The sequence below is a fragment of the Trachymyrmex cornetzi genome, unplaced genomic scaffold (assembly GCF_001594075.2).
Source record: "Trachymyrmex cornetzi isolate Tcor2-1 unplaced genomic scaffold, Tcor1.1 scaffold123, whole genome shotgun sequence".
Taxonomy (NCBI): Eukaryota; Metazoa; Arthropoda; class Insecta; order Hymenoptera; family Formicidae; genus Trachymyrmex; species Trachymyrmex cornetzi.
The window spans coordinates 176,597-191,921 of NW_017295795.1; the positions used below are offsets into that span (position 1 = coordinate 176,597).

At 32.3% G+C, this 15,325-nt stretch overlaps 1 protein-coding gene across 3 annotated transcripts in view; it reads left to right on the forward strand.

The window, feature by feature from the left end:
* The window catches only part of LOC108770154 (uncharacterized), a 144,242-nt gene that overhangs the window by 66,184 nt on the left and 62,733 nt on the right, over positions 1-15,325 (forward strand). Inside the window, exons 3-4 of one of the 3 annotated variants that reach the window (XM_018521586.1) lie at positions 8,499-8,700; positions 14,418-14,646. In XM_018521586.1, the coding sequence (XP_018377088.1) occupies positions 8,511-8,700; positions 14,418-14,646 (419 nt within the window). In that variant the 5' untranslated portion in view covers positions 8,499-8,510. Of the gene's footprint in view, positions 1-8,106; positions 8,701-14,417; positions 14,647-15,325 lie in introns of those variants that run through there. The other 2 variants (XM_018521569.1, XM_018521577.1) reach the window with 2 other exon arrangements.

Genomic DNA, 15,325 nt, shown 5'->3' on the forward strand with positions numbered 1-15,325 from the left:
GAAGTTAGCACCGCAAATTTTCAAGTGTTATTTTTTTTAGCTAAATCAACGGAACTATTTATAAAACTTATCAGGAACTATAGAACTATTGCGGGTGCCAATGGAACTCTTATTAAAACTTGCGGTGCCAAAAGATGAGGTGCCAACTTCACACACGTTTCTGATAACGGTATTTCAGAGTTACTAAAGGCAGAGGACAAAATTGTAGATGAACAATAGAAATATTGACAAATTTATATGATATATCAGGATTATTATTTTTAGAAACAACTATCGACGATGATTTGTTAACAGTTGACATGGAAGTGTCATGGAATTTAACAAAACTGCATTTATAGGATGGTATCAGATGGACCGTAGATGCTGAAAAAAATTTAAACATATCAAATTTACGATCAGCATTGTAATTACGATAAGCATTGTAATTTTCTTTTTTTGATAGTCTATATTTAATCTTCTAATTGTGTTCGGATCTTTTTTAACCAGAGTTTTTTCGTGGTATGTTAATATTGTCAACAAAAATATGAAATTTTACAGCATATTATATTTAATTTTCTAAATACAATTAGAAGGTAATGCTGATTCTTTTCTCTCAAATTCTATATTTTTAAAAGTACGAGTGAAAAAAATCCACATCAACGGTATAAGGTTAACATCACGTTTATATAATTTTTATTATATTAGTGCAAACTCTACAGTATCTACGTAATGTAAAAAAGTTTTATCGCGATGTAAATTTCAACACAGCGAAAGATATGTTGTATCAAAAAAAAATTCAAAGATTTAACCTACAAGTAAGAAATCACATATTATATAAAGGATTCTTAACCTTCTAACTGTGTTTAGAAGGTTAAATATAATATATTGTTAATATGGAATTTGATATTTTTGTTGATATTATTAGCATACCACGAAAACTGAAAAATGCTCGGATTGAAAAAGATCCGAACACGATTAGAAGGTTAAATTCATACTATCAGAAACAGAAAATTACAATATTGCAAAAAATGTTCTTATTAAAGAATATACGTACCTACACTTGGACTTCGTAATATCGAGTACTGAATTATGTTTTATTGGCGGATGGCCACAATATAAACATAGAAGAAACGATTCCGTATCACTGTCCAATTTGCGAATGTAATCAATACATTCGCATTGTAATTCTCGGCATAAACCACGTGATACTTTTCGAATATCAATGTTGTAAACTTATTCATATTTATATTCACTGTGAATAAGTATATGTACAACACAACTAGCACGTGTCCGGTCTGGTCCAATCCGTTGTCCGTGAACGGCGTGAACGTATAATGGCGCGATATAGTAGAGGACCGCGCTGTTACGCAGCCGATTGTCATTAGTTAACGATATAACAAATGCTGGCGGTACATTTGTACCGTCGAGGAATATACGAGGTACGCACGAGAAGCCTTGTACCGCCAAAAGAAAAGTATCGCGAGTTCAATAAGAGTGATACCTCAATCGAATCGTTATATTCATTATTACCTCGTAAATTTCGTACCTCGAGCGAATATATCGGGAAAAATACTTCTTATTAAAAAAAAATACCTCTTATCGGTATGTAACTCGAAATTTCACTGTCACTTCAACATTTGTACCTCGAATTTGAAGGTACTACGCGATATCAGACTAAAGCCCGTTTTCACAATATATGGTTACCTATATAGATTAAAGATTACCAACAGGTTCATCAATGAAATTCATTCATGAATTTCTTGGTTACCTTTAATCTTTAAGTAACCATATATTGTGAAATCGGACCTAAGAGTGTAAGAATATCGCAAATCGGAATTTTTTGCTCACTGTCTAACAATAAGTCGAAAAATTAGCCACACTTTTGGTGGAATTTTTCGACTTAAACAGTGAGCAAAAAATTCCGATTTGCTATATTCTTAGAGCAATTAATTCTAGAAACATTTTGACACCAAAATGAGCTGAGCAATTAATCGCTTTAAGGTATTTTACTCTTGTACGGCGAGCCAGCACAGTCACACTCTTGGTCAAATTTTTCGACTTAAATAGTGAGCAAAATAATCGGGAATAGAGCAAAAAATTAGCAAAAAAATAGCCCTTCAAGAATATGTACTTGATTTTTCGTTTGCTGCTTTTTTTCTTTGTGGCTGTTCTAACTTTGATCTTAAGCTAGCACAGCCATGGGTTTTAGCGAATTGGCTGGAACAAAAAAATCGGGAATAGAGCAAAAAATTAGCAAAAAAAATAGTAAAAAAATGTGGTATAGGTCGCGTTTGATTGTGCCGAAGTGACTGTGCCAGCTTAATAGACGTATTATTTATGTTGACTCTAAAAGGCTATATTTAATTTATTAATCGTACGTTAAATTGCCGTAATAATTGCTTCTTTCTGATATAATAGTTTGACGGTTTATCGGGCGATCATCGAGCGAGATTCATGACCAAGCATTTAGCAAAAGCTTGGCATCGTTTTTCCAATTAACGGGAACAAAGATACGCGGCAGATTTTACAGAAGAATTCGCATTGTTCTACTCCGAAATGCACGCGAAACGTATCATGGCATGAGAGCGATGTTATTTCGCATTTCATTGCTTCTAGATGCCATCGTGATGAGAGAGAAAGAGAAAGAGGGAGAGGATGGATCGATGGCTCGTCGTCGCGGATGGTCGCCCGACTGTAATTGTTCCGGGAAACCGGAAGCGCGTAATTACGCTATGTATCGAATGGAAAATTGTGCGCCGTCGTTCGACGGTTCCTGCATGCATTCCGGGATGCATGTGCCGCCCAGCTTTTGCAGCAATTCCAGCCGTATCCATATGTTGCATGGACAATTGAAAATTCTTAAATGTTTTCATCCTTTATAAAGTAATTAAAAAATCATTAGTTATTCATGATTAGTATTTGTAGCTGCAATGTTTGATGCGAAGGTGTGGAATTTTGCAACGTAAAGTAAAAGAAAACTGTTCCTTAAAATAACTAAAAATCAAACCTTTATATCTGGAAACAGAGTAGTGTCTCGGCCCTAATTCTATTTAAGCATTCCTGTTATATCTTATACGTAAAAATCGAACACTTTATATCTCTAAACACATAAAATATATCTTATCTATTTTTCTCAGTATGTTAGATTATCGTTTTATATAAATACAGAACTCATCTAAATATTATATAATTATAGATTACTATTTTGTGTGTGTATATATATATAATTATAAAATATTATTAATCTCTACACGGAGAGAATTTTATTTTAAAATTTAACCTGAAAATATGGTAGTTGTTGTATAATACAATATTTTAAAGATTTTTACCATGCATTTCAGTAAAATTGATCAAACTTATTTTATATTTTATTGTAGTTTTATTAATGAATGAGAGAGATTTATATTAAAATTCTTCGAAATAAAATGTTGTCCCACGATTATCATATTTTCAGGGTAAACTTTAATAAAAAATTCTCTCCGTGTATATAATTATATACTATTTTATAATTAAGGAAATTCAAAATTAGTAATAATATTTTTTGCAATATTATTGATTTACATAGTGACGTTTTAATTTACGTAATAATTTTGATATACGAAGGTAAATCAAATATAAACGGGAATTTTTTTTTATTATTTATTGAACGAAAATAAAAATATAAAGAAAACAAATTATATTTTTCTATATAATTCCCTGCTATATTAATACATTTTTGTTAGCGAATAGGCAATTTGGCGATTCCGTTTTCATAAAAAGTAGTAAGTTGCAACCAATTGCGCACGGATTCCTCTACATCAGCATTGTCCACGAATCGTATTGTCGTCTCAATTCTTCTTTCAGGGGCTCAAACAAATGATAATCGCGTGGACAAATATCTCAATGCGATTATGACATGTTTGAGCCGCTAAAAGAATTGGGTGGATTCGAGGACGATGCCAGTATAGAGAAATTCGTGCGGAATTAGCTGCAGACACAATCTACTACTTTTTATGAAAAAGATATCGTCAAACTTCCTATCCGCTGACAAAAATGTATTAATGTATAGCAGAAAACTATGTAGAAAAATAATTTATATTTTCTTTGTATTTTTATTCTCGTCCAATAAATAACAAAAAATTATTCCCGTTTATATTTAATTTACTCTCATATATGTCACTGATCGATAAATATTGGTAAGCCCAATCAAATGGGTTGATATTAGAAAAAAAGTTCGACTTAAAAGATGATATCATCTATTAGCATTATATAGTCTGTGTGTATCCACTTGTTGCAAAACCAACAATCTTTGAATGGAGCGCACAGATATTCGCTCCAACTCGTATAAACTTTTTAATGATTTTTCTGCGAAATTATGCCGACTGTTTTCCTGAAAACGACAATTGCAAATGGCGGCGCCATAAACGCGCCAAATTTGATATTAATTCTATATTATAGTTAAAGTATGCTAGAAATTGTGTCAAGGCCGTGGTTGCTCTTATCGATAAAACTATTTCACAAGCAACGACGTGATCAATTCTCACGTATCGTAGCTCTCCGAAGTCGCGATAACTCGAAATCCGATCATTTTCACACAACATTTAACGCTAAACCGATCAAGTGTGATTTAACTTTTCTTGTTAAACACGGTATATATGCTCTTAATTATATAAAGTTTAAGTAAGAATTTTTAATCTTTGTATTATTATTAGACAAAGCAAAATGCAATTAAATCAATTATTATTAAATAACAAAATCTACCATTTATGCTTAGATCTTATATCTTGAATAATTAATAAATATGATTAATAACGGAAATAAGCGGAGCGAAAATAATTATCGGTTATGATTTATTTCATCGTTCCAGTCGGCAATCAGAAAATTGCACTTTTGATTATGATTGATGTAACAAATTAGTGGTAAGTTAAAAAGAAATACTAATCCTCTTTTATGCAATCCGTACGTTAATTTAACTTCAAATGCGTAAAGCCCGTAATTAATGTAAAAAATAATTATCAATTAATTATATTAAAAGTAGCAAGGAAATAACTAATTATTGCTGAACAAACTTATAAAATCTCCGTACCTTCGAGTCCGCGCAGAAATTTTTAAATTCTTTTGGCTTTTCCATTCCAAATTACTCGAAATTTAAAACGATAAGAAAACTGCGTAATGAATTTTTTTACAACTGTTCACTATTAGATATCAAAGGAACAATAGTAATTAACTTAATCCCTTAAGTCAAACAATAAATTGTTATCCTTAACTCCCTTATGTATCAAAATGTAAATCAATCCACTGTAATTGAATGGTTTAGTTTTAAAATAAACAACGTTTATATTGATGCAAATAACAAATTAAATTGGAATCAAATTTAATAGATTTCCTGAGTTAAATTGCTTAATTTCATTATTTTAGTTAAATTAATGACATATTGAATATACAGAAAAAAAATTTTTTATATACTTGTGTCAAAATTAATACCTGTTAAAATTTTTATGTTGAATTTTTAATACCCAAGTATTAATTTAACATAATATGATTGTATTATTTAAATACTTTGTGTTAAATTGATATTTTACATATTTCTTAGAGTTAAAATAATATAATTTATAAGTAATTGAACAAATAACAAAAATAATGTAGTTTTAATAGCAATAAGTAAAAGATGAAGCTACATGTTAATTTAACATGTTATAAATTTAATTTTACTAAAGAAATATATCTCCACAATTTGTTTCTAAATTGTGCCAAAGTGTTATATTTTTGTATTAATTTTTCATAACGTTTCTATTTTTTAACTTTCTAACATATTCATCTTGTATTAAATTAATACTAAAATTTGAGTCCATCGTTTGGACGTGAAATTTAACAGAAATTTTCCAAGTGTAGGAGCAGTTGTGATGTATAAAAATGATTAAAAATAAATTAAATGAAATTTGACATTAAACAATGTCGTGCGCGATATTTTTGATGACATCGCACTTTAACATACCGCGCGTCGCGTAACTAACGGCAGCTTAATAAGAACCGGCAGCACTAATTCTCGGCGGGCTTCCCCACGTTCTCCCGATGTGGTGATGCGGAGCGAAGAGCCCAGCTCGCCGTCATCCTCGTCGTCAGCTGTGCGAAGGTCAGGGTCGCGTGCGCGCTAGCCGAGAGGGTGCAATCGATGCACCGTCCGCCGTCGCTCCGCGCATCCCCTTGCCGGATGCAGTTGCTATGGAGACCATCTCCTCCTGACCCCCATTGCTTGGAGGTGCGGAGAGCGGCAGCCCGTCGACGCACGGAGAGCGGGACCCGGGAAATCGGGATATCAATCCTGTACGGTCGCGGAGTAGTGGCGCGAGAGAGTGGCGAAGGCGGCAGCGCGTTTAATGCATTCCGCGTTCTTCTCTCGCTCTTCCTTCCCTTCTTTGCGATTCGTTAAAGACAACATTCCACGGTGAGAAATCTTTTCCGCGTACCTGTTCCGCGTCCGGGACGCGATCCTCTTTGAGAAAGACACGCTTAGGAACTTAATCTCTCTTTCTCCCTCTCCCCCCCCCCCCCCCCCCCCCCCCTCTCTCTCTCTCTCTCTCTTTTGCGTTGTGAAGAATACTTGCGCATAATTGTGTCCCCTCGGTGAGAGTTTGTGAGTTGATCACTTGGTGCCGCATCTTATACGATAATAGATATTACTACGAATCAGTGTGCGAGTAGTGGAGATATCAAATGAAATAACACGAGGCAGTATAATTTGGAAGTTTTATTATAATCTTTTAAACCGCTACTCATCAATGTCATTTTAAATCTAAATAAAATTGACAAAGTACATTTAAAAAATATCTAAATTAATCGAGTACCACTGTTTAATCAATTCAATTTAGAATATGTTTATTGCATTCGATAATACAGAATATTCAATATTTTAACTCAATATAAAAATGTTGAACAAAAAATTCTGACTGAAATATCGACTAGATATTTTTTTACCTGTTCATATTCGTTTTGATGAATATTTTTAATTTTGAAGGCTTTGAACCTAGACAAAACTTATATACAGTGCATAGAAAAATTGACCAATCAAGTGTCGCATATAAAGAATGCTATATCGTTGCGTCCTTTATACTAAACAAATGTGATTAATTAATTTTTATATACTTACATATTAATAGCGTTTTCCATTGGGAAAACTAGTCCAACACTGATGCAAATGAATGCAAATTGGTTTACATGTTTACAGTGTTAATAAATAATCTAATCTTTTTAAGGTTATAAAGTTATTGTGATAACAAAGAAATAAAAGGATTAACATTACAGTCTTTGAAATAATACTTTAATATTGTATAATTAAAAACAAAATGCAAAACAGCTCAATAGAATTAATTAAAATAATCTATTCTAATTAGTAAAATCTATCTATTCTATCTAATCTATTTAATTAGCAAAAGGATTTTTTTGAGCCAACAATGCTAGATATTTTTTGCCTGTTAACAAACATTTAGCGTTGTTGGCTCAAAAAAGCCCTTTTACTAATTAGATATTTTAATATTGTAAAAGGGTTAAATTATTTATTAATATTAAAAATATGTGAAAAATTGATTTGCATTTAATTGCACTAGTTTTCTAAGTGCAAAACGAGATCAAACTACGTATGAAAATTAAAATTATATGAAATTTGATTAACCACAACGAAAAATTTATTCATTATTCAATGTATAATATTTATTTTTGCTCGATATTAACAAGTCTAATCCAATCAAATAATATTAAATAACTGGCTTCTGCTCGTAAAATTACATATAAAAATATAACGATTACACTAAAAAAAGAAATGTTTAATTTTAAGATATTAAAATATTTTATTCTTGTCTCCATTTTTTAAACACTTAAAGATATATTAGTTTTAAACTTTTTCAATAGACAAAACACTACGTGTTTAGATTTAAAACGTATAGTGTTTTAATTTAAACACGTAATGTTTTGTCTATTAAAAAAGTTTGAGACTGAAATATCTTTAAATGTTTAAAAAATGGGGACAAGTATAAAACACATTTCTTTTTACAGTGTATCTGTTTTACGATTCGAACTATTCCTCCAAAATAATTTTTAAGAAAAAGGTTTCCTAGTCTCTTCCTGTTGATGTTGTTAGAATCATTTGATTATTTTCTTTTTATTTAATCGTTGCAAAAATAAAAAGTAAATTATGATCCTAATTAAGACGCCATTCGTGTCAAATTAAGTTGCGCAAGGTCATCCGGAGAGAGACGAAAGTAAGGTCAACTAATAGAAATCAATATTTCCCGAATCGTCCGCGCAACATAGCCGCACCAAGACCACACCTTCGCTTTTAATTCCCATCCGCGCTTATTAAACAACAGGCAGGCATGGAGAAGCAAAGTATTTTCTCGTCACGTTAGACACGTTCAAGAATTTGAGAGACGGGAGAGATGGACGGCTGGAAGAGCTGGAAAGGGTCGGAGGGCTCGTTTCTCTCGACATGGTACCAACGCGTGAGAGAGTCCTACGTCGCACTTTGGTTCTTCGGGGTGTTTCAGAGCAGCAGGACGATGTCGACGAGCACCGCCCTCGGAGGTGGTGGTGGAGGCGTTGGCGGTGCCCTCAGCCTGATGGGTTGCATGAGAGAGGCCTCGCCACCCCCTCAAAACCATCATCAGCATCATCATCATCAGCACCATCGCGCTTTTGGTCTCGGCGAGTTCCCAGCGACTCAGCACAGCGTCGACCCTATGCCCAAAGGTCAGTGAGGTTTGAGTACTCTTAGTATACTTTGACAGTTTGTAACTTTGCGAGATCCACAAGAGTTCTAAGGCAATTTCAGTAATTATCAATTTGATTAATAAACTTTCAGAATATAACGAACGTATCGTCACTTTAAAGTTTCTTTGAGCAACTTTAGTAATTTTATATTTGTAGAGCAGTAAATGAAAGCAGTAAATTAAAACAGTAAATGAACAGTGGTTATTATAGAATATATAGATACTTATAGTTACTTTACTTTATATAATTGTTCTTAACTTTCCAAAATCTGTAACACAATTACTGATGTTAAAACTATAAAACCCATTTAATTTATATTAATTAAAAGGCACTAATTAATTTCAAGGAAGCGGAATAACATAACTCGTATAAAAAAGGATGATTATTGAGTATATTTTAATAATAATAATCTAAATTTTTGCAGATGTAACAAAAAATTGAATTGTTTGGTATTTTTGACGAAAAAATTTATATTGAATGGGTCCAATAGATCTACCGTCTGGAGAGTTAAGTGCGATTTTACTTCTCTTTAGATCTATAATTACCAGTGTTTATATATATATATATACTTTATTGATTCTCTCTCTACGAGGTTACAAAAACATTCGCTTGCAAGATTATTCATATAACACGTGCACCATTATCGATGCTAATATTATTCATTGAAAGAGATATACACTGTATATACCGAGAAAAATGTTGTTTTGGTCAGACTAATAAAAGATTCAACCAGAATGGCATTTTGATGAGGCCAAACAGAATGGTTATAATAACCAAATTAACCAATGTTAATTTGTTGATTTAACTAGAACATATTTTATTATGTACAATACTAATTGAATATTCGAATATTAAATAATATAGAATAGATTAATATAGCGCGCGCAAGATTCGATGATTGTGCCTGGCGTATTTTCTGATCATTCGTTACATTATTCAAGTCGAATAGATTTCCCTAGAAACTCTATTTTCTGTCAAATTCTAAAAGATGGTAGAAATACGACGCTGCCGGCGATGATTTAAATGCGCCGTCGGAAAAACTGCATTTTCTCCTCCGAGAATCGGATTCTCGACGTCGCGCGTTCTTTCAATATGAAGACACGCGAATTTCCGATTCCGAGGCGTGTATTACGGCAAGCCGTGGGTAAACGAGGCATATGATGAAACATACGGATTTCATCGAACGTTTGCGTGGAACGCAGCAATTTCCTATAAAAATACACGAAGCGTCGCGACAATTCAGTAACGAAAGTGTTCCTTTAAGAAGGTTGTAAGAGCATAAAACACATATATTAATATTTTCGCTTTAAATAAACTACATACATGTGAAAGTTATGTTTATAACATTCTGGTTTTATTGAGCAACACATTTTTATAGGTTATTTATTTTATTTGTTATTAGTTTTATTGTTATAAACAAAAATTGTTAAAATAATAAGAAAAATCTAAATGTTTTTTTTTTATATAAATATATTAAGTACTAAACATGATTTATGCAAAGTTTCATTGAGATTCACCATTAGTTTATAACAAATAACAAATTTTATTTATTTACTGAACAATTAATGTCTACATCTCAAGATAACTTCACAAAAATATTGTTGAATTCCTAGAGTATTTATATAAAAAAATTGAGATTTTTATCATTATTTTATAATAAATGTTCATATATTTATATTGGAGTACAAATTTAAAAAATGTTACTACTTATTTAAATAACTTTTGATCCAGAAGGTCAATTGTTTCTATTTTTTTTTGTATTATTATTAAATGAAATTTAGAATAGTCTGTAATTTTTTCAAATAGTTCTTAACATATTGCATTTGCCTTACAACCTCCTTAATTCAACAGTTATTCACATTTTTTATGATTATAATTCTGTCATTTTACTTTAATGTGTTTTTATAATTGAGGCAGAATTGATTTGATTTTTTAAATTTAACTTTGTATTATTCAAAGTTTAAATTTTAATTTAAAGTTTAAAGTGTGATTTGTCTTTACAATGAAAAAAAAATTGTTTATTTAGCTAAATTAATTTATTTTGTTTTTATTTCTTTTATTGGAGAATGTATGTATTTAAGTCAAATATAATATGTTTGACTTATATACATATATTCTTCATTGAAAGAAATGAAGAATTAAATTAATTTAGTCAAATGAACAATTTTTTTCTCACGCTGTTAAATCTATAGCATCAAATTTAACCTAGCTTGAGTCGCCACTACTCCTACTCAAAATATCGTGATTTTATATTAAAACAATAGTTGAGTTTAAAATTGTATAATGTCAATTTGACACTATATATCATCAAATTGACATATATATTGTGAAATTTAACCATTGTTTTTAGTATAAAATAACGATATATTTAATAGAGACAGTGATGATTTAAATTAAGTTAAATTTAACACTCTATAGATTTAACAGTGCAGTGTAGAGGAGATAAATTATTAATTTTGCTCAACGGTTCTCCAAGTTCACGCCCAAGTAGCATCACGTTACGGTATCGTGTTGCAATCCGCAAGGTTACACGAGGACGTTCTCTGCATCTCGGGCAAGGATGCAATAGTAAATTGAGGTCGTCGTTAGCGGTAATAGTAAGAAGCGCGTATGTACGTTTAATTAGGAGCGGACAGAGATTAAAGTGACAATTATGATTATGGTAGGCGGTGAGCTGTGATTTCTTTTTTTTTCCTGTTTTGCATTACTGCGTGCCGTGACTATTGTTCAGGAGAACATAGTCGCGTTATGTGCCATTACGGATGAATTTCCGGGTCGGTATAATGACCTCTGCCATTGGATTAAGTCTCAGTAAATTACAGAGCTCGGCGAGTGCAGGGATAAATTAACTCGCGAGTTAATTTTTTAATCGAGGAACACAATTAGGGGAAACTTCGTGAATTCTCGGTCAGCTGACGTTTATTGTGTATTCCAATCGAAATCCTTCTGTAATTAAATGTTCATTAACTTTCTAGAGAATTTAAATTTCAATTTTTTTCATAAAAAAATTTAATTTACTCGCTTCTTGTATTAAATTTTAATTTTAACTGTAATAAGAAATGTTTTCAAATATTAATGTGAAATAAAGCTCAGACAGTCAAATATATTTATACCACAATATATTCCATAGAGTTACTTTTAATCGCGCGACCAAAATGATATTTTATAAAGCTATTCTATAAAATAATTTCCTATAGCTCTTTTATTATTTTTTCATAATTTTATTGTATCGCACGTTTGTACAATTTACACCTCAAATAATCTTCGCTCTGCGTTGGTTTTTGTATGTCGAGAATTTCCGTGCCTGCAGTGACGATGCATTATTCTTCAATATCGTACAAACAGATGTTGTCGTTACGTGACGCTTTACCGTGAGACAGACAGCCGCTAGCAAGCGACTCTAGCGTAGCATTATTTTTCGCGCTTCAACGACGTTGAAGCCGTCATTGAAGCGTGTAAAGTGCGCTCGCAACTCGCAACAGAGAGTGTCAAGTACACGGTAAAGATCACTCCCGATCAACCGTACATTCCTCTCCCCTTGTCTCGTTAAGGGCCGGTGTTTGATCGCGGGACGTACTCGTACGTAGACATCGTGATAGATCGACTTTAAGCACAGCATCACGCTGCATCGAGATGGAATTGTGGTAGATCGACTTTAAGCACAGCGTCATCACGTCGTGTTGAAATTGAGTATGCGACAATAAATTAGGATACACTATTGACTTTAAAATGTTATTTAATATTGAATGTCTATTCTAGGCTAAGTAGGAAATACCGAGTGTCTCCATATATTATTTTATCCTTGTTTACTGTATTTTAAATTAAGGATAAAATGATATGTGAGGCCACTCGAGTGGTGTTTCCAAATGTAACCTCCTTGTATTGTTGTTTCAAGGTACTTATATAAAATTAAATGTATAGTACTTCGAGAATTCGAAGGCCGCTCTATTTGTTACAAAGGAGATCGCATCGTTGTACAGGATGTCCCAAAATTTGCGACTCAAAATACTCTAGCAAGAAAGTTCTCGAAAAATTAAGTAAAAACAGTTATTTCTACATTTTTATTTTAAGTGATTTTGAGATAATAAAGGATTTAAGTACACAGATTACATTTAGATGGCCATTTGTTCATGAATCACGCGTGTATTAATGAACGTATTGAAGTGTTAATATTCACAGATGTTTAAAGTAATCTATTATATAATTATTTATATTTAAACCCTTACTCAAAAACTACTGCTTAAAAAATTTACAAATGACGTTTTTATTTAACTTTTCGATGACTTTTTGTTATTATTATATATTATTTTGAATCACGAATTTTGGGACACTCTGTATAATTAAAAAACTGCAGATCAGTATACATTTTATTTAAATCGTTTATATTGCTATCATAATTTTATTAAAACCTTGGAAAAGAGTTAACTTTTTGTACAATAATATTGATAATTTCGAGAGATGGCTTTCGAGAAGATTTCCATAATTTTTTCTTATTTTTACTTCATTATTCTCCTATATTAATATTTCTTTGTCACGCTTATTTGTGTTATCTTATCAGTGTTATTTTATTTTCGTTTCTTACTTATTATTTATGTTACTTTTGTAACTTTATATTACTTTTGTTATGGTTATTTATTATTTTCGTTTATCGGTTTATCGCATAGTGTGATGTAAATATGTATGTATAAGAACAGCTTTTAGTTTTCATTTTCTGCCATCTCGTTGAGATTGCCCATCTACCTGCGCAAAAGTCTCAAATCTCGTCTTTTGTGCATTAACGTCGAAGGTTTCCTCGAGGAGCATCGGCAGATACGTCACGTCAAAAGCGGATAAGGTTAGAGTGCTCGTGAATGACAGGGACAGAGACAGGTCAGAAAAAAGCGGGTACGAGGAGGGTAAAGGCCGTTAGAGAGAGAGAGAGAGAGAGAGAGAGAGAGAGAGAGAGAGAGAGAGAGAGAGAGAGAGAGAGAGATCAGACTCGTACCTTATAAGGAGAGACTCTCTCGGCTTACGATATGTTAAGTCGATATAGAGTTATCTAATCCGAGTTTCTAATCTTATCACGTTATGACCGTCGCTGTGTATTATAATCCGTGAAGTCAGTCAGGTGTAGGTACACTGTTCAAACAGAACACGCGAATTCTAAAATTCTAGGCTCCATGTAGGATGCCTTCTCTCGACTCACTCGTAGATTTCCTCGATAAATATCGCCTAATCATCGTGCATCTTGCAAGATCTTAAAAATTGTAAATCTCAGTGATGATGACACAAATCTGTGGAATATGTTACACGCATTGTTAGATATTCTTTTTTTAATATTTTTACAATTACTAAATATTCAAAATTATTTTATTCCTCTGTAATTGTGTTCCTGTCACTTGGATTGTAATCAATTTTTATTTATAGAATAAATAATAATTTTTAATAATAATTAAAAAGTGATTTAATTTTTTGTTTAATTATTTTATTTTATTGAAATCCGTATAGTAATCAAGAAGAAAAGAATGAAAGAATATTGTAGTAAACATATGTTGTTTGTTCTTCTTCTGTCAGGAATATTAGAATTAAAAAAATAACTGAACGATATGAAATACTGTATATATACTCATAAGTGCCAGTGTGTCTGAAGAGAATTTATATCGCGCGCGATTTGAATTTTCTTAACTAAACCTTTTTCACATGTTTTCTGCTTGTAGAACCAAAGAAGCGTCGCTTTCATCCCCTGCGCGGTCTCCGAAAGATCTTCCGGCGAAAGAGCCGTGGAGCCGCTGATGCGCGTTCCGTCTCCAATTCCGCTGATCGGGATACCGAATTGGCGCGCATCCCACGGGAGGAGATCACGATGAGACATCCTGCGGGACGACCAGAGGAAGCTCGTAGTAGGAGTGCCAGCGAGCTCCTCACCGACTCCTGCGATCGGGAAAGGTAAGAAACACCTCTCTATATTTTACTTATTGATCTCGGGGAATAGTTTTTCTTAAAAACAAATTTAAAATATAAGGATAGTTGATTCCACGCGAAAGTATCTTATAGCGAATTCGATTGGACGCACTCAGTGCACACTGGTGCACATTAAAACCGTTGTTCACAAAATAACGTGAAGATATGTTTATAAATAAACATAGAAATCGACTAAATCGTGAAATACTCAATACATTTTATTGTACTATTAGATAAAATATGTATTTTATAATTCGAAATATTTGCATTTTATTTTTATACTCAAATTAAGTCAGTGTATTAGGTGCACAACTTTGCTTCCGCCGTTTTCCTATAGATGGCTTTAGCGGTAAGTGGTGGTCGAAATAAATAGATCATAGACGTCATATACAATAAACTTGAGCATCTGTCAACATAACCCCATAATAGAAACATTAGTCGATTTGTATCTGCATCATAAAGTTATTCTCGATTGAAAATGTCAGTTTACGAGCCAAATTCTCGTCATTTGCGGGAGGTTTTAATTTTCTGCTTCAAATAAAAATAAAAATCAAGTAAAGGGCATATAAGAGTCAATAATCAGTAAAACTTAAAAGTAAAATAAAGACATATAATATAATTACTCGATATAAATTCTTACAATATCTCGGTGGTATAATGTCTC